Source organism: Orcinus orca, chromosome 1, assembly GCF_937001465.1.
Source record: "Orcinus orca chromosome 1, mOrcOrc1.1, whole genome shotgun sequence".
Taxonomy (NCBI): domain Eukaryota; kingdom Metazoa; phylum Chordata; class Mammalia; order Artiodactyla; family Delphinidae; genus Orcinus; species Orcinus orca.
The window spans coordinates 180,022,485-180,043,872 of record NC_064559.1 but is presented as its reverse complement, the minus strand read 5'-3'; the positions used below and the strand labels follow the sequence as shown (position 1 = coordinate 180,043,872).

At 41.3% G+C, this 21,388-nt stretch overlaps 1 protein-coding gene across 16 annotated transcripts in view; it reads left to right on the top strand.

Moving 5' to 3' along the window:
- ZNF684 (zinc finger protein 684) overlaps positions 1–21,388 on the top strand; it is a 36,545-nt gene that overhangs the window by 9,200 nt on the left and 5,957 nt on the right. For 3 of the 16 annotated variants that reach the window (XM_049698035.1, XM_049698047.1, XM_049698044.1), the window contains exons 3-4: positions 16,680–16,788; positions 20,829–20,955. The exons of 9 other annotated variants lie outside the window; for them this stretch is intronic. In XM_049698035.1, the coding sequence (XP_049553992.1) occupies positions 16,786–16,788; positions 20,829–20,955 (130 nt within the window). In that variant the 5' untranslated portion in view covers positions 16,680–16,785. Of the gene's footprint in view, positions 1–7,097; positions 10,720–16,679; positions 16,789–20,828; positions 20,956–21,388 lie in introns of those variants that run through there. 4 more of the 16 variants (XM_049698051.1, XM_049698031.1, XM_049698056.1 and 1 more) reach the window with 2 other exon arrangements.

Here is a 21,388-nt window from a genome sequence, read left to right as displayed (position 1 = left end):
AACAACCCCATACCCTGGTGCTGCCCTCGCCTTCTTTTTTTTTTTTTAATTTTTTTTTTCTTTTTTTTTTTTTATAGGTATACCTGGATTTAATTCTCACTTCTACCGCTTGGTAGCTGGATAGCCTTAGGCAAGTTTCATACCTCCCTGAAATTCACTTAATTCAGTCTGTAAAATGGCATAATAACTTATTATAGCATCCTTTTAGGAATTTTAAATCAGTTCTTGAAATAAAAGTACACAATATATAGACAAGTATGGATTCCTCAATAGATGTTTGACCTTTCATTTCTCCAGTATCCCACCCGCATCAAATAAAGAAAAATACTTTTTAAAATTTACGAATATTTCATTGTTGTAAAGTTAAAGCCATAAAAATAATCAAATGGCCTACTATCATACCGTTAGAAGAAAAAAAAAAAAAAAAAGGTGTTCATGAGAGTTCCATATTAGAATACAAGTTTTCCTTAGGCACCTGTTTATGTATGCTATTCTGCTCTTTACAATAAATAATTAAATTTAAAAGACTTAATTCCTCACTTTTAAGACCTTATTAGTTTACAAATTACATATTGACCTATGCTAAATTTTATACCGACCCATGCTAATGAATTCAGTACAGAAAACAAAAAACACTGCACTCAAGCAAACTACATATATATATATATATAACTTATATGAGAATTGCTACTCCAGCTTTCTTTTGGTTTCCATTTGCATGAAATACCTTTTTCCATCCCCTTACTTTCAGTCTGTATGTGTCTCTAGGTCTGAAGTGGGTCTCTTGTAGACAGCAAATATGTGGGTCTTGTTTTTGTATCCATTCAGCCAATCTGTGTCTTTTGGTGGGAGCATTTAGTCCATTTACATTTAAGGTAATTATCGATATGTGTGTTCCCATTCCCATTTTCTTAATTGTTTGGGGTTTGTTATTGTAGGTCTTTTCCTTCTTTTGTGTTTCTTGCCTAGAGAAGTTCCTTTAGCAGTTGTTGTAGAGCTGGTTTGGTGGTGCTGAACTCTCTCAGCTTTTGCTTGTCTGTAAAGGTTTTAATTTCTCCATCAAATCTGAATGAGATCCTTGCTGGGTAGAGTAATCTTGGTTGCAGGTTTTTCTCCTTCAACACTTTCAATATGTCCTGCCACTCCCTTCTGGCTTGCAGAGTTTCTGCTGAAAGATCAGCTGTTAACCTTATGGGGATTCCCTTGTGTGTTATTTGTTGTTTTTCCCTTGCTGCTTTTAATATGTTTTCTTTGTATTTAATTTTTGACAGTTTGATTAATATGTGTCTTGGCGTATTTCTCCTTGGATTTATCCTGTATGGGACTCTCTGTGCTTCCTGGACTTGATTAACTATTTCCTTTCCCATATTAGGGAAGTTTTCAACTATAATCTCTTCAAATATTTTCTCAGTCCCTTTCTTTTTCTCTTCTTCTTCTGGAACCCCTATAATTCGAATGTTGGTGCGTTTAATGTTGTCCCAGAGGTCTCTGAGACTGTCCTCAGTTCTTTTCATTCTTTTTTCTTTATTCTGCTCTGCAGTAGTTATTTCCACTATTTTATCTTCCAGGTCACTTATCCGTTCTTCTGCCTCAGTTATTCTGCTATTGATCCCATCTAGAGTACTTTTAATTTCATTTATTGTGTTGTTCATCGTTGCCTGTTTCATCTTTAGTTCTTCTAGGTCCTTGTTAACTGATTCTTGCATTTTGTCCATTCTATTGTCCATTCTATCTCCAAGATTTCGGATCAACCTTACTATCATTATTCTGAATTCTTTTTCCGGTAGACTGCCTATTTCCTCTTCATTTGTTAGGTCTGGTGGGTTTTTATCTTGCTCCTTCATCTGCAGTGTGTTTTTCTGTCTTTTCATTTTGCTTATCTTACTGTGTTTGTGGTCTCCTTTTTTGCAGGCTGAAGGTTCGTAGTTCCTGTTGTTTTTTGTGTCTGTCCCCAGTGGCTAAGGTTGGTTCAGTGGGTTGTGTCGGCTTCCTGGTGGAGGGTACTAGTGCCTGTGTTCTGGTGGATGAGGCTGGATCTTGTCTTTCTGGTGGGCAGGTCCACGTCTGGTGGTGTGTTTTGGGATGTCTGTAGACTTATTATGATTTTGGGCAGCCTCTCTGCTAATGGGTGGGGTTGTGTTCGTGTCTTGCTAGTTGTTTGGCATAGGATGTCCAGCACTGTAGCTTGCTGGTCGTTGAGTGAAGCTGGGTGCTGGCGTTGAGATGGAGATCTCTCGGAGATTTTTGCTGTTTGATATTATGTGCAGCTGGGAGGCCTCTTGTGGACCAGTGTCCTGAAGTTGGCTCTCCCACCTCAGAGGCACAGCACTGACTCCTGGCTGCAGCACCAAGAGCCTTTCATCCACAGGGCTCCTTAATTTGGGATGATTCGTTGACTATTCAGGTATTCCACAGATGCAGGGTATATCAAGTTGATTGTGGAGCTTTAATCCGCTGCTTCTGAGGCTGCTGGGAGAGATTTCCCTTTCTCTTCTTTGTTCTCACAGCTCCCAGGGGCTCAGCTTTGGATTTGGCCCCGCCTGTGCGTGTAGGTCGCCGGAGGGCGTCTGTTCTTTGCTCAGACAGGACGGGGTTAAAGGAGCCGCTGATTCGGAGGCTCTGGCTCACTCAGGCCGGGGGGTAGGGAGGGTCACGGAGTGTGGGGTGGGCCTGCAGCGGCAGAGGCCGGCGTGACGTTGCAGCCTGAGGCGCGCCTTGCGATCTCCCGGGCGAGTTGTCCCTGGATCCCGGGACCCTGGCAGTGGCGGGCTGCACAGGCTCCCCGGAAGGGCGTGTGGCTAGTGACCTGTGTTCGCACACAGGCCTCCCGGTGGCGGCAGCAGCGGCCTTAGCGTCTCATGTCTGTCTCTGGGCTCCGCACTTTTAGCCGCGGCTCGCGCCCGTCCCTGGAGCTCTCTCAAGCAGCGTTCTTAATCCCCTCTCCTCGTGCACCAGGAAACAAAGAGGGACGTAAAAGTCTCTTGCCTCTTCGGCAGGTCCAGACTTTTCCCCGGACTCTCTCCCGGCTAGCCGCGGTGCACTAACGCCCTGCAGGCTGTGTTCACGCCGCCAACCTCAGTCCTCTCCCGGCGCTCCGACAAAAGCCGGAGCCTCAGCTCCCAGTCCCGCCCGCCCCGGCGGGCGAGCAGAAAAGCCTCTCGGCTGGTGAGTTCCGGTCGGCCCGATCCTCTGCGCTGGAATCTGTCCGCTTTGCCCTCCGCACCCCTGTTGCTGTGCTCTCCTCCGCGGCTCCCAAGCTCCCCCACTCCGCCTCCCGAAGTCTCCACCCGTGAAGGGGCTTCCTAGTGTGTGGACACTTTTCCTCCTTCACAGCTCTCTCCCGCTGGTGCAGGACCCGTCCCTATCCTTTTGTCTCTGTTTAGTTTTTTCTTTTGCCCTAACCAGGTACGTGGGGGGTTCCTTGCCTTTTGGGAGGTCTGAGGTCTTCTGCCAGCGTTCAGTAGGTGCTCCGTAGGAGTTGTTCCACGCGTAGATGTATTTCTGGTGTATCTCCAAAACTTTTATAACATGTTCTTCCTAATTTTTTTCCTTTTTTAAAAAAACTCGTTCCTTTTCTTGCAGCATATACTCCCCCTGTGTACCCTACCTTGCTCATCTTTAGTCTTACGGCTAACTTGGGGTATCTACCTTCTAGTGCATCTTTCTGCTTCACTTGATAATATTGATATCTTTTGGAAATTGTCCTCCAACTTTATTTGAATTAGTTCCTCACTAATCTGCCCTCACCCTTTCTCACAGCTTATTCACCCTTCGCTGTTTGACTTCTCTTCCATCTTCTGAAATTCTGTCCACAGTAACTCCCTCAGAAACTTCATCACTCTAAAGACTACAGTTATTTACTTTGTGCCATCTCCAGCATCTTTGCCTCACCAGCTTTCCATTCCCTTAATTTTACCCTACCTGGCCTTATTGTCTGTTTTATCATAGGAACCAATTTTTAATATTCTTCAACCCTTTACCTTTATCCTTACAATAAAAGGTAGTGACTGGTCTCCTGGTCTGTAATCACAAAATCACTGTGGTAAGCAATTTGGCTTTTTCTCTTAAGAATTTCTCCTTAAATACTATTGTGACTTATTACCTATAATTTCAACCATTAGTTTATCCAAGACTGACTCAAAATAAAATCTTCCCTTTGCACAGAGTCCATAAAAGAAGTATGTTTCAAATGATTAAGATACCAATTAAATGTGTTTTAGATTCCCTGGAACCCCAATTACTACTGGCATGAAACAAATGAATTTTAACTCCTGATATGGTATCTTGGCTGTTTATGTAAATACTTATATTGCCAATTCCAGCCTACTTTCTGGTTTATCTTAGATGTTCTTGCAAGATTTATCTGAATTATTTCATTTTGCTTGTCACTCTTCTGACAAACATGTTATTCCTGTATCACCTGTATTATGGTATTTAAATGGCTTATCCCTCTATATGTGATCCCATGTTTATCCAGAATTGTCCATCTTTTCCCTATTCCATGCAATTAGACTCTTTAGCATCCTCTGTACACAGTTTTCTCTTCTGCCTTAGTCCTTTTGATTCTGATGTGCTCCATCTAACTAAAACCGTTACCGAAAGCTCGGCCTCTCTGTACAGCAATGCTGAATCAAATCACAGAGTTTTGGGTGAAGTAGAAGAGGATAGCTTTATTGCTTTGCCAGGCAAAGGGAGACACACTGGGCTTCAGCCTTGAAAAACTATGTGTCTCTCCCCCAGAGGATTTGATTAAGGGCTTTATAACAGGGGTTCAAAGGTGGGGTCCTGACAAGATTAGGGTGTGAACAGGGCTTGCACTCCCTCAGTCTCAGATTGTCTTCTCTTAATCTTGTTGAGCTTCTCTGGTCCCTTTAATCCTTCCTCAGGTGGTTTCTTAGCTGCTCCTCCCTTGATTAGCAACTGTTCAAATCCACCCTTTGGAACTCAGGGATGGTCATGGAGGCTGGAGTCTTGCCTGGAAGAAATGGTGGACAAAAGGAGGCCTCAGCGCTCAGGCCTCATGGTTTCAGTGCCTGGGAGCCCCTCAAGACCCCATTCGGTTTCAAAACCAGCATGCTATGAAGTCTAAGTTCAGTTTTCTCCTCTTTCATGGTAACTAGCCTACATTGATCTCTGCCTTCTTTGAATTCCCATCCCAACTCTACTATGGCTCTGTCAACGAAAACTTGACATATACTATCTTAGATTTTTTTTAATCCTGTGGCTTTTAAGACTTTTTAAAAAAAAAACAAACCTGTGGCTTTAAGGCATGTTTTCTCATGATTACTCCCTGAAGAGAAAGTCCAATATCATTTTTTTTCTTCACACCATAGCTGAGCACATCATGGACATTCAATGAATATTTAATTAATTCATTTTTGTAAAGTCAGGGATTGTAGGGATGTTTCTTATCCTTTCATTCAACAAGGCTTTTTAATGTTTTCTGAGAAGGATTCAAATAAAGAAAAAAAAATTGTTTTTCCAGGTGTGTAAATTGTAGTTGAAAAGGCAAAACATAGCCATATATTTTAAAATTTGATGAATGTGGAACATTTGTTCAATGCACAGTAACATTGTGGTTTTAATCTAGTTAGTTGTCAAAATAAATCGTTTAGGCAGCAGTGATGACTGTCTTAGAAGTTCAGAGAAAATGGAGCCTAAAGTTTAAAGTAGGCAAAGACTGGAGGAGCCTTTTTTTTAAGATCATGGAACAATGGCTCCTCCCTAAAGGATATCTAAATACTACATAGGATGAGAGAGGATGAAGGAGGGCAAGTTAAGGTGGGGAAGGAACATGAGCAAATGATTGTAGCTATTTAGAATCTAGAATCCTTGGAACAGAAGTAGGTATTTGTTGAGGGCTAGAGTAGTGCATGCTTAGATACCATGAGTGAATTCATTGTATTGCATATTTTTGTTCACCAGGCTGATTACCCTGGATTTTTCAGTTGGTTATTGTTGGCCAAGGTAACACAGGATGCTGCTTCTCATTGGTTGAAGTAGAGAGGAAAGAAGACAGGAACCGAGTCCCCACATTTAGAACCACTCAATAAAGAAATGTGTATTAATGGCTATAGCCCACTACTCAGCCAGCTCCACAGAGGATAAGGCATGAAGCAAAAGGCTAGGGGTATTGTAGTAACTTCACATGGAAGGAAATTCACGAGTGGGGAATTATAACCCCCTCCCTAATTTTTTTTTTTTGTTTTTAATGGAACAGTGGATTGGGGATTTATAGGGTTTTGAGATTAGGAGTTAAAAATGTGACTTCAGGGGCAAAGAGGCTTTCTGGGGACTAGTTTGTTAGGCAGATTGAAAGAGGATGTAAAAGCAGTACTTGTCATATATCAAAACTTAGCCTGAATAAAAATGGTAACAAGCAGATAGAATCTGTGCTTGGGCTAAGAATAGCACACCCTCGAATGACCTGCTAGACCTTTGTGTTCCTGGGCCTACAAGTACGTGTAAGAATGAATCCCAGCTGTAGTAGTGTTGGAGCCCTGTCTACAGATATGTCTCAGCCATGGTTTGGATGAGGTTAGAGGGTTGGAGATAGAAAAATGTTCCTGAAGGGAAATGACATTGTGCCAGATGATCAATAGGAAAAAGAGATATGAATGAGGGAAATAAGGAGCTATTCTACCTGGGTAATCTAGGAATTAGGTAGTAAGGACCCTGATTCTGATCTCCCTTCTCCAAATCTAGTTTTCCCTCTGATATTTTCCCTTAACTCCCTTGTCTCTTGTTCCCCTGGCTACCTGGTCCATTGATCACATCTCCACAGTGGGCTCTCATCATTCTGTGAGCTAACCATATGCCCTTGTTGAGCAATTGAGCAACTTTTTGATTTCCTTTGTACCCTCCTTACTGTACCTTGTGCTATTTTACTATCTTTCCTCAGGTCACAAGTTAAGCCATCTGTTCTCATTGTCATTCTATGCTCCCATTTCCTCTTTAGCAGTTTTATTCTTAAAGCTCAGGATCAAGGCAAATACAGATTTGTTTCAGAATGAGAGACTAGATTTGGAGTCATATATGTTTCTATAACCATTGATGGCAAAGATTAACTAGGAATGTTTCACTGTACTCCTTTTTAGAAGCTGACTGCCCACTTATTGATGAATCAGACAAGCACCAGGAAAGCAAAGACAATTTTTTGAATTCAGTTTTGTTCATGTTCAATAAAATTCTGACTGTGAAGAGACTTCATGGCTATAATATGAGCACAAGTCTTAATCCTACAAGAAAAATATCATATAAATGTAAGTCATATAGGAAGAGTTTGCAACCTACTTCAGACTTACTTAATTGTAATAGATGTTATACTGGAGAAAACTCTTATGAATGCAGTGAATGTGGGAAAGTCTTCAAAACGAAGTTTCATTTTATTAGACATGAAAAAAATCATACAAGAAAAAAACCCTTTGAATGCAACGACTGTGGGAGAGCCTATAGCAGGAAGGCTCACCTTGCAACTCATCAGAAAATACATAATGGAGAGAGACCCTTTGTGTGCAGTGATTGTGGGAAAGCATTTACACATAAAGCACAACTCATGGTCCATCAGAGACTCCACACTGGAGAGAAACCTTATGAATGCGGTCAATGCGGAAAATCATTCACCTGGAACTCCTCCTTTACTCAACACGTGAAATCACATACACTTGAGAACTCATTTGAATGTAAGGAATGTGGGAAAACCTTCAGGTATAGTTCATCCCTTTATAAACACTCTAGATTTCATACAGGAGAGAAACCCTATCGATGCATCGTGTGTGGCAAAGCCTTTGGCAACACTTCTGTGCTTGTTACTCATCAAAGAATTCACACAGGAGAGAAACCTTATGGATGTATTGAATGTGGCAAAGCCTTCATCAAGAAGTGTCACCTCCTCAGACATCAGATAATTCATACAGGAGAAAAGCCCTATGAATGTAGCAAATGTAGGAAAGCATTTTCCCAGAAGTCAAATCTTATTTTACATCAGAAAATTCATATGTAATATTCACTTATGAATCTGAGAAAACTTTAAATATTTGATAAACCTTATTAAGTAGAGAATTTATGGTGAGGAGAAATCCACCAATCTGAATGAATTGGAAGAATAAATTCCCATTAAAAAAAACAATGCCAATTATGTTCTGCAAGTGATAATAAAGTTTTTAGAGAAAAGATCACAGAAAAAGTTAATTTATAAATGCACATAGAGCTTGGAAAGTAAGCATAAATTAAACAATCAAGGAATCAGTGAAAACTACATTTACCATCTCTGATTTTTAATTCTTATAACAAATTATACAATTATGCAAGTGTGAGTAAAAAATATGTTTATATTATATTAAATTATATCTATTAAGAGTTTCTGCAGTAAATTTCACCATTTTTTTCTTCCAATCCTAACAGTAACATGCAAGTGAAAACATGTGGTTTAATATGTAGTATGAATTTCAGTAATATTTGCACCCATTTGCTGGCACTTTTGAGGGGTATGGCAGTGTTACTGAATCTCATTCTCAAACTTGTTATAAAGATGTATAGAATTACACATATGTATAATTTAACAAGATACCAATTGAGAGGGGGAAAGCAGTTGTATTCTGTATTACAGTAAGTACTCAGTTGAGGAAAAGAAGTATTTAAATAAGTGTGTAAATAAAACATTTGCCCTTCAAATATTCCTGTTCTTTTTCATTGATGTATTTACCTAAGATATAAGTATAGCTCAAGTAGTAGTTAACTAGGGTATCATCTACATTTCATTTTAATAAACTAGAGTGTCATGATACTTTGCAACTTTCAGGGAGTGAGCTTTGGGGTCTATTTTTTGTTTTCTTGTAAGAAATTGATACAGGTTTTGCTCCTAGGGGTGCCTGGAATTTACCATGTGACAGCACAGGCAGCATTAATCGAGTTGAAAAGAGCACTTTTTTTTTGCTCAGCAACTTCACTTTGGAACGTGACATTTTGTAAGTTCCACATATTCCCTTAAAAGGATGAAGCAACCTTTTTTTTTTTTTTTTTTTTGTGGTACGCTGGCCTCTCACTGTTGTGGCCTCTCCCATTGCACAGGCTCCAGACGCGCACGCTCAGCAGTCATGGCTCACGGGCCCAGCCACTCCGCGGCATGTGGGATCCTCCCGGACCGGGGCACTAGCCCATGTCCCCTGCATCGGCAGGCGGACTCTCAACCACTGTGCCACTAGGGAAGCCCCAACCATTATTTAAGCTACAGTTTTTACTGCTGTTCACAATATTCTTTGATAATGTCAAAAAACTTTTATGCCTTTTCTTGAGTTGTGACAAAACAGCTTGAACCTAAATTCAGAAATCAAGCCTTTTCAAGTTTAAGCTCAGTTACAACTATATTACATTGTTTTTCTCTCATTGGCCTTTTTTTTTTTTTTTTTTGCGGTACGCTGGCCTCTCACCGCTGCGGCCTCTCCTGTTGCGGAGCACAGGCTCTGGATGCACAGGCTCAGCAGCCATGGCTCACGGGCCCAGCCGCTCCGTGGCATGTGGGATCCTCCCAGACCGGGGCACGAACCCGCGTCCCCTGCATCGGCAGGCGGACTCCCAACCATTGTGCCACCAGGGAAGCCCTCGTTGTCCATTTTTTGAAGAGTAATGCTGAGTAATGATTATAAGTGAATGACAGTGCTTTTTTTTGAACAAGCATACTAGCACTTAAGGATCTAAATTATTTACTGACTTTGTTGCTTAACCAAACCTTAGTCAGGCTCCTGAACCTTTCCGAGGCCCACTTGCACACTTACTTGTAAAATCTAGTTTTAGCAAGAACCCTGCTAAGTCATTTTAACCAGAACCCTCCACCCTCAATATCTGATCAGGTTCCTCATCCTCCATCATCCTTCAGGTGATGTCTGATCACCCTGGCCTGTCTTCAGCAGGAATCCTGTTAGGCGGATTCAGCCAGAACCCTCCTTACCCGTTTTCTCTAAAGTAATTTTCCACCCACTGACCCCCTACCCTACTCCTTAGCTATAAATTCCTACTTGTGTATGGTGTATTCAGAGTTGAGCGCAGTCTCTCCCCAACTAAAATCCCATGGCAGTGGTCCCTATACCTATCACACTGGTTCTGAGTAAAGTCTGTCTTGTCATTTGTCATCTTTAACAAATGTCACTGCATACCTTTTTTCTTTAACACTTTCCCAGTTGTTTTAGGAGGTGGCATACTAGTTACACTCTTGCAGTTTCAAAAATTTCTGTTACCTTCTTTCTTTTGGAATTGTCTTCAGAATCCATTTGTCAGCCACACAGGGAATTCTTTAGGTATGTATAGTCACGGGACTTGCCTTTTTTTTTGCAGCCCAACAGTTTTCTCTCATTTCCTACATGAAATCCTTGTTTTACCCTACTCAGTGCTTTCCATTGCCATCCTATCTCCCCTTCCCATGCCCATGCTTCTCATCTGAGAAACTCAAAACTATGTAAGGCTACAGGAAGAGGACACATATTAGGAGGCAGTAGGGAGCTCTACTGTTGTCGGCATGATGTGAGGTCCCCTTGGAAGAGCAGCTGTGTAGGTCGAGGTGGCAAGAGGTGTGCGATGGTCTGCGAATAAAACGGGAATTTTAATTGTAATATGTCAGGAAGTATGTTATCTAGGTTCCATAAATTAATTCACTCCCTTAAGAGGAAGAAGGAATACAGTAGAGCAAGTTAAAATATACTTCCTTGGGCTTCCCTGGTGGCGCAGTGGTTAAGAATCCACCTGCCAATGCAGGGGACACGGGTTCAAGCCCTGGTCCAGGAAGATCCCACATGCCGCGTAGCAACTAAGCCCATGCGCCATAACTGCCGAACCTGCGCTCTAGAGCCCACAAGCCACAATTACTGAGCCCATGTGCCACAACTACTGAAGCCCACGCGCCTAGAGCCTGTGCTCTGCAGCAAGAGAAGCCACCGCAATGAGAAGCCTGTTCACAACAAAGAATAACCTCCACTTGCTGCAACTAGAGAAAGCCCACGCTCAGGAACAAAGACCCAATGCAGCCAAAAATTTAAAAAATATATATATATATACTTCCTTACTGGACAAATATAAACTGCCACCTTGAGAGTTTTTGTCACTGAGCTCATTGGCTTAGGCCATACGAGATTTTGGCAAGAAGAAAACCAAAACTATGCTTAGTTCCATCCAAACATCTCAGATTCCCAGAACTCCCTAGTCTGTTTGTATTCTGTGGCTGAAACAGCCATACACAATCTAAATGAGAACTCTCTCGATTTTTCCCACCTCTGAGTCTGTCATACCTTGAGATTTTCTTTCCTTTTTTACTTTATAAAAAGATCACTGAAAAATACCTTCTTTCTCTTTTATTTATACACAGATGGAAGATAGGGCGTTTTCTCCCCCAATGAAACTTCATTTTTTTCTGATTATATCATATATGCTAATTTTTAAGAATGAAATACAAAAAGTATAATGAAAAGAAGAAAACAGAAAAAGTGAGAAAGGCAGATCTAAGTTTAGGAGTCCTTGAGTTCTGGAAAAAGAGAGTTAGGCTTTATAAAGGTGTAAAAAAAGTAAGGGTAACTAGAAAAGCTTAGAAATATAATGTGTAACTTAAAAATCTGAAGAGGGCAATAATGAAAACTTCATAAATCCAACAGAGCAGGAAAGGTGAAAGTTGCAGAAAATGATATAATAAATAGAAAGCAAAAAAAAAAGTAGAAATAAATAAAAGCATATCAATAATAATATTAATTGCAAATGTGTTAAACTCACCTATGATGAGGAAGAAACAATGGTCTCTTATTTTTTTAGAAGCACTTTAGTCTTTTAGTAATTTCCTTTGCAAAACTAAAAGCGTATTATTTCCAGTGAGCTAGTGCATACCACTGAAAAGACAGATTGATACCACAGAAAACCTTGATTTACATTACCACCAAGATCTCATGTAATAGGAGCAGAGTAGTCCCCCAAAAGAAAAATAGGGACTGTTACCAAAAGAAGGAAGAAGAGGAAGTTCCCTGGTGCCTAGTGGTTAGGATTCTGGGCTTTCACTGCAGTGGCCTGGGTTCAATCCCTGGTTGGAGAACTGAGATCCTGCAAGCTGCATGCTGTGGGCAGAAAAAAAAAAAAGGAAGAAGTGAGGCTGAGAAGATGTCCAGTAACATTTCACCCCTTTGAACATGGACATTCTGTTATATGACCACAGTTCAATGATCAAAATAAAAAAAATTTACCACTGGTATAATACTATAATCTATCATCCATAAAATTCCCCAATTGTCTCAATACTGTTCTTTTTTAAAGAAATTTTTAATTTTGGAATAATTTTAGGTTTACAGAAAAGTTTCAAAGCTAGTACCGAGAGTTCCCATATATCCTTCACCTATTGCCCCTAAAGTTAACAACTTTTATTACCAGAGCACAACTAAGAAGCCAACACCAGTTTATCACAATTAACTAAATTCCAGATTTTATTCATATTTCACTAGTTTTTCAATAAATGTCCTTTTTCTGATCTAGGATCCAATCCAAGATACCACATTGCATTTAAACCAATAATGTTTTTCTTAATTTTTTTTTTCTGCTCCAGGATCCAAACCAGGATTACCCATTGTATTTAGTTGTCATATGTCTTCAGACTCCTTTAAGCTGGAACAATTCCTCAGCCTTTCAACGTCTTTCATGACATTGATATTTTTGGAGAGTACAGGCCAGTTATTTTGTAGAGTGCCCCTCAGTTTTGGTTGGTCTGATGATTCCTCATGATTAGATTCAAGTTATGCATTTGGGCAAGTATATCATGTAAGTGATATTCTTAGTATTTCATGTCAGGAGGCACAATGTCAAACTTATTACTGGTGATCTTACTTTTTTTAAATTTTATTTTAAAATTTTATTTATTTATTTACTTATTTGGCTGAGGTGGGTCTTCGCTGTTGCACGCAGGCTTTCTCTAGTTGTGGAGAACAGGGGCTACTCTTCATTGCGGTGCACAGGCCTCTCATCGTGGTGGCTCCTCTTGTTGAGGAGCACAGGCTCTAGGTGCACAGGCTTCAGTAGTTGTGGTATGCGGGCTCAGTGGTTGTGGCTCACGGGCTCTAGAGCGCAGGCTCAGTAGTTGTGGCCCACAGGCTTAGTTGCTTCGTGGCATCTTCCCGGACCAGGGCTCAAACCCGTGTCCCCTGCATTGGCAGGTGGGTTCTTAACCACTGCGCCACCAGGGAATTCCCATTACTGGTCACTTTAACTTTAATTACTTGGTTAGGGTGGCATCCACCACATTTCTACATTGTAAAATTACCATTTTTCCCTTAATTAATTACTTAATTACAAAGGGAAAAATGGTAATTAAGTAATTTTCAGGGGAAATAATATCCTGTTCCTCATCAAACTTTCACCAAAGTGCTAGTTTTAGCACTCTGTTAATCTACCCATTCCCCTTCTGTCTTTTGCTTTTCCTTCTTGAATTTTTTTTTTTTCCACAGAAACCATCTCTTTGTCTCACTGAAATTTCCCCAATCTAGACTTTTCAGGTCATGTTCTCTTAAACTCATTCCAAATAGGCTTTCCCCTACACCACTCTGCTGAAACTGTTCTGGTAAAGGTCACCGATAAAATTCTACTTGCTGTATCCAATGACCAAGTCGTCGGCCTTAATTATTAACAGCTTAGGACGCGATGTAGCTCTCGGTTCTCTGTGAAGCATTTATTTCCACGTTGCTTACAGCAGCCACATTCTCCTGGTTCTCCTCCTGCTTCACTGATTTTTCCTTCTCAGTCTCCCTGCTGAGTCCTTCTCATCTCTACAAACTCTCAACTTGGGAATATCCCAGGGCTCTATCCTCAGACCTCTTCTCTTCTCTCTCTATATGCTCTTCATTGGTAGCCCCATTTGTCTGATGGTTTCAAAGTCTATCTATATAATGATATCTCCCAAATGTATTTCTTATAGACATCTCTCCTGAATTCAAGCGTATTTGTCCAACTTCACCACCTGGTTTTCTCTAATCGGCATCTCAAACTAAACACGTTCAAAACAGGTCCTGCTCTCTCTCCTTCTCCCTAGATATGCTCCTCTTGCAGCCTTCTCCATCTCATCTGATGGCAGTTCCGTCCTTTCACTTGCTCACATCTGGAACGTGGGAATCATCCTTGAGTTTCCTTTTTCTCTCATAACTTATATATGATCTACAGTAAATCAATATTGAGTCTGCCTTCAAACTAGACCTTGAATGCAACTACTTCTCACTAGCTCTTCTGCTACTACTTGGTCTGAGCCATCATCATCTCACTTCTTGATTATTCTAATGACCTCCTAACTGGTTGTACCCTGGCTTTCCTCCAGTTTATTCTCCACACAGCAGCCAGAGTGATCATATTAAAACTTGAGTCAGACCATGCCACTCCTCTGCTCAAAATTCTCCAGAAGCCTCTATTTTCACTCAGAGGAAAAGCTAAAGTCCTTACATTGATTACAAGTCCCTCCACAGTCTGGGCCCTCACCCCTCCTTACCTCTTTATTATTCTCCCTTCTCCAGGTACATGGCCCTCCTTGCTGTTCCTTAAATGTGTTTGGCACTTTCTGCTTCAGGTCTTTGCTCTTGCTGTTTTCTCTACCTAAAACCCTTTTTCATCTGGCATGAGTTTGCAACTTCATTTCCTTCAGGTCTTTGCTCAAATATCTCCTAAGAGGGGCCTTCCTGGACTACTCTGTTTAAAACTGCAGCCCTCCACTGCTGCCTATCCCCTTTCATTGCACTATTTTTCTCCATAGCATTTATCAATATCTAATAAAATAGAACATTAGGTCCACAAGGCAGGCATTTTTGTCTGTTTTGCTCACTACTCCATACCCAAATCAATGTCTGGTATATAACAGGAACTCAGGCAACATGTTTTTGTTGAATGAATATTAGATATATGCTTACGATAAGGCCTGACAGTATACACACATTAAAAAAAAAAGAAAAAAAAGGGACTTCTCTGGTGGTCCAGTGGTTAAAAATCTGCCTTCCAATGCAGGGGACGTGAGTTTGATCCCTGGTCAGGGAACTAAGATCCCACATGCCACAGGGCCACTAAGCCCATGTGCCACAACTACTGAGCCTGTGGGCCACAACTAGAGAGAAGCCCGAATGCCGCAACGAAAGATCGCATGTGCCGCAACTATGACCCTATGCAGCCATAAATAAATTAAAAAATAATTTTTAAAAAAGAGAGAGAGAGAGAGCTGAGGGGTGGAGGAGAGAGGTCTGAAGAAACCTATAGAAGAGAAATTGTCCCAAACCTCGTCTGGGGAAAGGGTTTTTTTTTTGCATACTATAATTCATTACTTCCTTCTGGGAAAAAATGATCATTCCTGATAAGCAATTTCTAAATCACTTTAATGGAATTAAGACTTGTTATAGAAACTAGTTATCCACCCAACCTGATGCCTGTTAGATACACTCTCATTTTTATAGCTCGCCAACGATTATGTAACCCTTCTCTTTTCCTATATAAACTCTTTTCCCTGAGTGAAACTTGAAATTGCCCTCTTGCTGTTCCCTTACAGCTAGATTGTAATAAAGCTTTGAAATATACTCATAACTAAGCTGTCTGAAACTAAAAACCTTTTTAACAGGGATCTAATATATTAATTTACATAGTTTAGATTTTAAAACTATTTACAGATGATATGTTATTACAGTGTTACTAAGTTTAATTCTTTTTAAAAATAAAATGAAAGAAGAAACTCTTCCTTTAAATAAATTACTGTTTTCTATTTACCACGTCTATATGGCATATGTTTTCTATATGTCACGTTTATATTAATCAGTAAAAATTACGTACACGTTTCCTTTCAATATGATTCTCCATGAAGCCCAAACTACATCAAACTAGAAATCTCCGCTAGATGAAGAGGAAGTCCCTGAGGCCTTACGAACATAAACTCCAGGAGCCTTATGGGAAATGTAGTCTCTGGTGGATTTCCTCAGAGAACCCTGGGGGGAGGGTCTGGGTGGGTCGCTACTTCCGCACACGCGCAGTGGGGACCTCAGGAAGTGTTTTCGTTCCTCCACGTGTTTCAGTACTGAGCGGCGGGTGAGCTAGAAGGGCTTGAGGGACAGGTGGAGAGCAGAGACCGGCTTCTCAGTTCATGTGAAGAAAGCAAAATTGTAGGTAACTCCTATGCGCGGGGGCATTTGGCTCAGAGGAAGCCGAGTAAGGGCTGGGCTCCTTTCTGCTCAGGTCTGGCTGGGGCGTGGCGGGCCAATCTGAGTTGCTGTGCTGTAGGTAGTGCGGCCCGCGTAGGGAGCCCCCGCCTGTGCGTTGAACCGTAACTCATCTCATTCCATAAGATTTTTGACTCGTCGAAGGCAGTAAACCCCTTCAAAGCGGCGGGGAAGAGAATCAATACAGCCAGTGCCAGACACTGTTAAGCACATTATTTTAAAGTATTGGCATTTGTTTATCACGATGACTTTGTAAGTGTAGTCATCGTTTTACAGGGAGGTATGAAGCTGCTTCAAATCACACAGCTAGTTAGTGGAGGAGCGAGTATTCAAACTCAGTGCCATTTTACCCAAATTTCATTATTTTTGCAACATAGTACTTTGCCTAAAACAAAGAGTTAGTTTGTATTCTTCTTGAGGAGTGAATGCTAAATGAACTTCAACTTGTGATCATTGTTATTGAGAGAACTCTTGGTATCTCTGCAGGAAGACTGTGTAATTGAACCTGAGGGTCCCTCTTGCGTATTCCTGCCTGTTTCCGTTTCCAGCGGCACTGGTTAAAATCTACAAAAAGCCAACCTAGGGCCACAGGATGGTGAGTTTAAAGAATCGCGGCCCAACGTGAAGGTTCCTGTTGAAGGAGTGTTGCTTCTCCATCAGATTAACCCCGGGAAGAGGCTCTCCTGACCTGTGACATTTTTACCCCATTTCAGTTGAGACAAGAATCAACTTCTGTCTCTACTATCTAGTGAGAGTAGGGCTTGACTCATGGCATTACATGTAAGTACCATCAAGGACTGTGTTTATGGAGGTGTTGTCCCAAATGTTTGAGGAGAGAGGTGAGAATTACAGAAAATGAAGTATGGCTTTATGTGGTCAGGCTCCACAGGAAAATGAAACTCACAGGAGGAGAATGAGGGTATGGTCAAGGGAAAGAAGAATCAAGAGCTACTACAGAAGAAATTCTGCTGCTTTCCTAAACACATTTATTGAGTCCCCCTCTCTCTTTCTCTCTCTCTCAGGCTCTCACAAACACACATTCACGCCAGTGCGTTTCCTTTCTCATTGATTCCTTTACAATTAAGCTGGCTCCTTAACTATTTTAGTTGTTATATTTGCCCTTTGGGGTTATGCTGATTCCCTTTCTCCCCTTACCTAAATGCAGAACTAGTTTACAGAGTAATCACAGCCTCAAGATGCTAGAAGGACTTTTCGGAGTCTTCTGGTTCTGCTCTTCATTTTAAGGAGATGGCAATTGAGTGCTAGAATCCCACAGCTTGTTAGTGGCTGAGTCAGGCCTGAAATCCAGTCTTCAATTCCCAGACTGTTCTTTTTCCTGCATCACAGTTCAGAAGTTTTGCCACGGGTCTTACCTGGTGGTGCAGTGGTTAAGAATCCGCCTGCCAATACAGGGTACACGGGTTCGAGCCCTGGTCCGGGAAGATCCCACATGCCGCGGAGCAACTAAACCCGTGCACCACAACTACTGAGTCCCTGTGCCACAACTACTGAAGCCTGCGTGCCTAGAACCCATGCTCTGCAACAAGAGAAGCCACCGCAATGAACAGTAGCTCCCACTCGCCACAACTAGAGAAAGCCCACGGGCAGCAACGAAGACCTAGTGCAGCCAAAAATAAAAATAACAAAAATTAAAAAAAGTTTTGCCACACTGCAGCGGCATGCAGGATCTTAGTTCCCTGCCCAGGGATTGAACGGGTGCCCCCTGAAGTGGAAGCGTGGAGTCTTAACCACTCGCCTGCCAGGGAAGTCCTCTGCATCACAGTTCAGCTGGACCAAAGTTGCTTAATAAGTTTCTTTTGAAAACATGTAACAAGGAGTTTGAGTCATTCAGCAAATATTTGCTGAGCGTCTGTTGTGGACCAAACACCATTCTGGTACTTGGTGCACCACAGTGAGCAAAATAGAATCTATGTTTTTCATGGAGGTAGAGAAACAAAAATCAAACAGATACACAATCTGTCATTTGATAGTAGGTGCAATGGAGAAAAAGACAGAGTAAGGGTGTACAGAGTGGTGGTGACCATGAGGGAGGAAGCTCTTTTATCTGAGGTTGTCAAGAAAAGCCTCACTGCTAAGTGACCTGTAAGCAGAGACCTGAAGGAATTTAGAGAGTGAGCTGTGCAGTATCTCGATTTTTCCCTGTGGGAGAACAGCCCAGGCAGAAGAGATGTGCAGAGATCCTGAGTAATCATCCTTGGTATTTTGGAGGAAGAGCAAGAAAGCTGAATGTCTGATCAGAGTGACTATAGGAGGGTGCTTGAAGGATTGAAGCAGATGAGGTTAGAAGAGGTGGAACCAAGATGTTGTAGGGCATTATAGACCTTTGTTTAAATTTTACATGTATATTTTTAAACTGTATATATTTACATGTATGTGTATATGTATGTATTTGAAAAAATAATACAGTATAAACACTTAGAAAGTACAAATATGTAAAAAAATAAAATAGAAGTTACATATGATTCTGCTGTCTTTACAACCCTAAATAACAATTATTTACATTTTGGTAAATAGCTCTTATTTATTTGCAGAGACCACCAAGCTTGTGTGTCTCTGTATCTGCATACATATTCTTTTAAAAGGGGAGGGGAGGATCATGTTTTATATATATATATATATATATATTTTTTTTTTTTTTTTTTTTTTTTTTTTTTTTTTTTGCGATACGCAGGCCTCTCACTATTGTGGCCTCTCCCGTTGCGGAGCACAGGCTCCAGACACGCAGGCTCAGTGGCCATGGCTCACGGGCCCAGCTGCTCTGCAGCATGTGGGATCTTCCCAGACCGGGGCACGAACCCGTGTCCCCTGCATCAGCAGGCAGACTCTCAACCACTGCGCCACCAGGGAAGCCCCCATGTTATATATTTTAACGTACTTTTTTCACCTACAAATATAAATGGAACCTTTTTCCAAAGCAATATCTTTCTACAGCATCTTTTTTTTTAATCAACACTGTTAATGGACATTTAAGCTATTGTCTGTGTTTTCATATTATAAGCAATGATATAAAAACATTTTTCATCTCTCCCTTTCTCCCCTTTTTTATTTTTAAAAATAGTCACAGTCTTATTGAGTGCTTACTACATATTGTTCTGAGTGGTTTCCATGTATTCACTTATTTAATCCTCATAAAAATCCTATGATGTGTGTACTATTATCAGCATTTTGCAGATAAGAAAACTGAGGTATAGAGTAGTTAAGTGACTTTCTGAGGGTCATTGCTGCTAGTAAGTGGAGTAGCTGAATTTGAACTCAGTTGCCTGGCTCTAGAACTCAGGCTTTTAATCTTCATATCCATCAATTTTTATTTCTTTGGGATAAGTTTCTGGGAGAAAAGAAATCACTAGATCAGAAATTAACAATAAATTGTAATAGATCAATGGGCAGAAATGTATACATCTACCCAAGAGAGACCATCCTTATCCAAGTTTCCTGTGATCATATCAGGATTAAAAGTGGACAAGTTGATCTTTCTATATAACATGGACTTCCCTGCTTGTTTGACAGGTCATTCTTCCCCCAGTAGCCTTTTTTGTAGCTGGCACATAGGTACTTATTTCTAGGCTGGAAAGGCAGGGGACTCCCCCTGTCTTGTTTTCGTAGATCGGTGTCCTTTCTCATGAGCCACAGAAAGCGACCAACTTCCAGGCAAGATATCCATCCATCCATACGTCTATCCATCCATTTATTCATTCAAATTCCACTTTGCTTTCTGGTGAATTTGAAGTGACTTGTAAAGCTCCATATATTAAAGTGGAAAAGTATTAATAGGTAAGAATATAAATGGGAAAAATATAGATTGAAATTTAAATTGAAGAAAAATTAGAAAATTGATATAGAGGCCATAGGGTCTGCACATACTTTGTAATGTTGAGATGCAAATTTATGCTTAATCTTGGCAGTCATAAAAACAGGATACCCAATCAGTGAAGTTATTGGCCATGACCTAGAGAATAAGGTATAACAATTCCATAGATAAAGATTTTCTTGGTACTTATCATGAAAGAAAAAAATTTGATGATTTGTCATAAATGAGTAGCCGTTTTCATATGACTGTTTTTCAGTGTCCCTTTGTATAAGCAGAACACATGAGGCCAAGACAATGCTCAGTGAACTTAGTATTATCTTATTCCTTCTCTTCCTCTCCCTCTCTCCATATATATGTGTGTATAAGTATGTATATATACGTATGTGTGTATATGTATATAGTGGGACAGTTTTTTTTTTTTTGTGGTACGCAGGCCTCTCACTGTTGTGGCCTCTCCCGTTGTGGAGCACAGGCTCCGGACACGCAGGCTCAGCGGCCATGGATCACGGGCCCAGCCGCTCTGCGGCACGCGGGATCTTCCCAGACTGGGGCACGAACCTGTGTCCCCTGCGTCGGCAGGCGGACTCTCAACCACTGCGCCACCAGGGAAGCCCAGTGGGACAGTTTTAATATGATTTTCTTCTATCACAAATTTTAATTCTAAATCAAGTACACAGTTTTTAGTTACTCTAGGTAACTTACTGCAAACTCTGAACATATGAACATAATTAGAGGAATTGGTCAGAATCCCCTCCACGTGCCCCAGTGGTGCTCACTTCAGGTCGAAGATGAATGTACTATTACAGGGATCAGTGACATTCCAGGATGTGGCCGTGGACTTCACCCTGGAGGAGTGGCAGCTGCTGGGATATTCTCAGAGGAAGCTGTATTGGGATGTGATGCTGGAGAACTTTAGAAACCTCATCTCAGTGGGTAAGGACAACTTCCCTGTGTAACTCAGGATATACTAATAGTACCCTTCCTTTAAGACTTGAGAAACCTGTGAACATTCTGAAACATTAGTAAGTTTGACCCTGAATTTTAGTGGTCAAAGAATCTTTTTCTTTGTTTTTGCTATTTCTATTTGTTTATTTATGGCCGTGTTGGGTCTTCTTTGCTGCGTGCGGGCTTTCCATTTCTCTAGTGTGGCGAGCAGGGGCTTCTCTTCGTTGTGGTGCGTGGGCTTCTCATTGTGGTGGCTTCTCTTGTTGCAGAGCACGGGCTCTAGGCGCGTGGGCTTCAGTAGTTGTGGCACATGGGCTCAGTAGTTACGGCTGCAAGCTCTAGAGAGCAGGCTTGGTAGTTGTGGTGCACGGGCCTCATTGCTTCTCGGCATGTGGGATCTTCCCGGACCAGGGCTCGAACC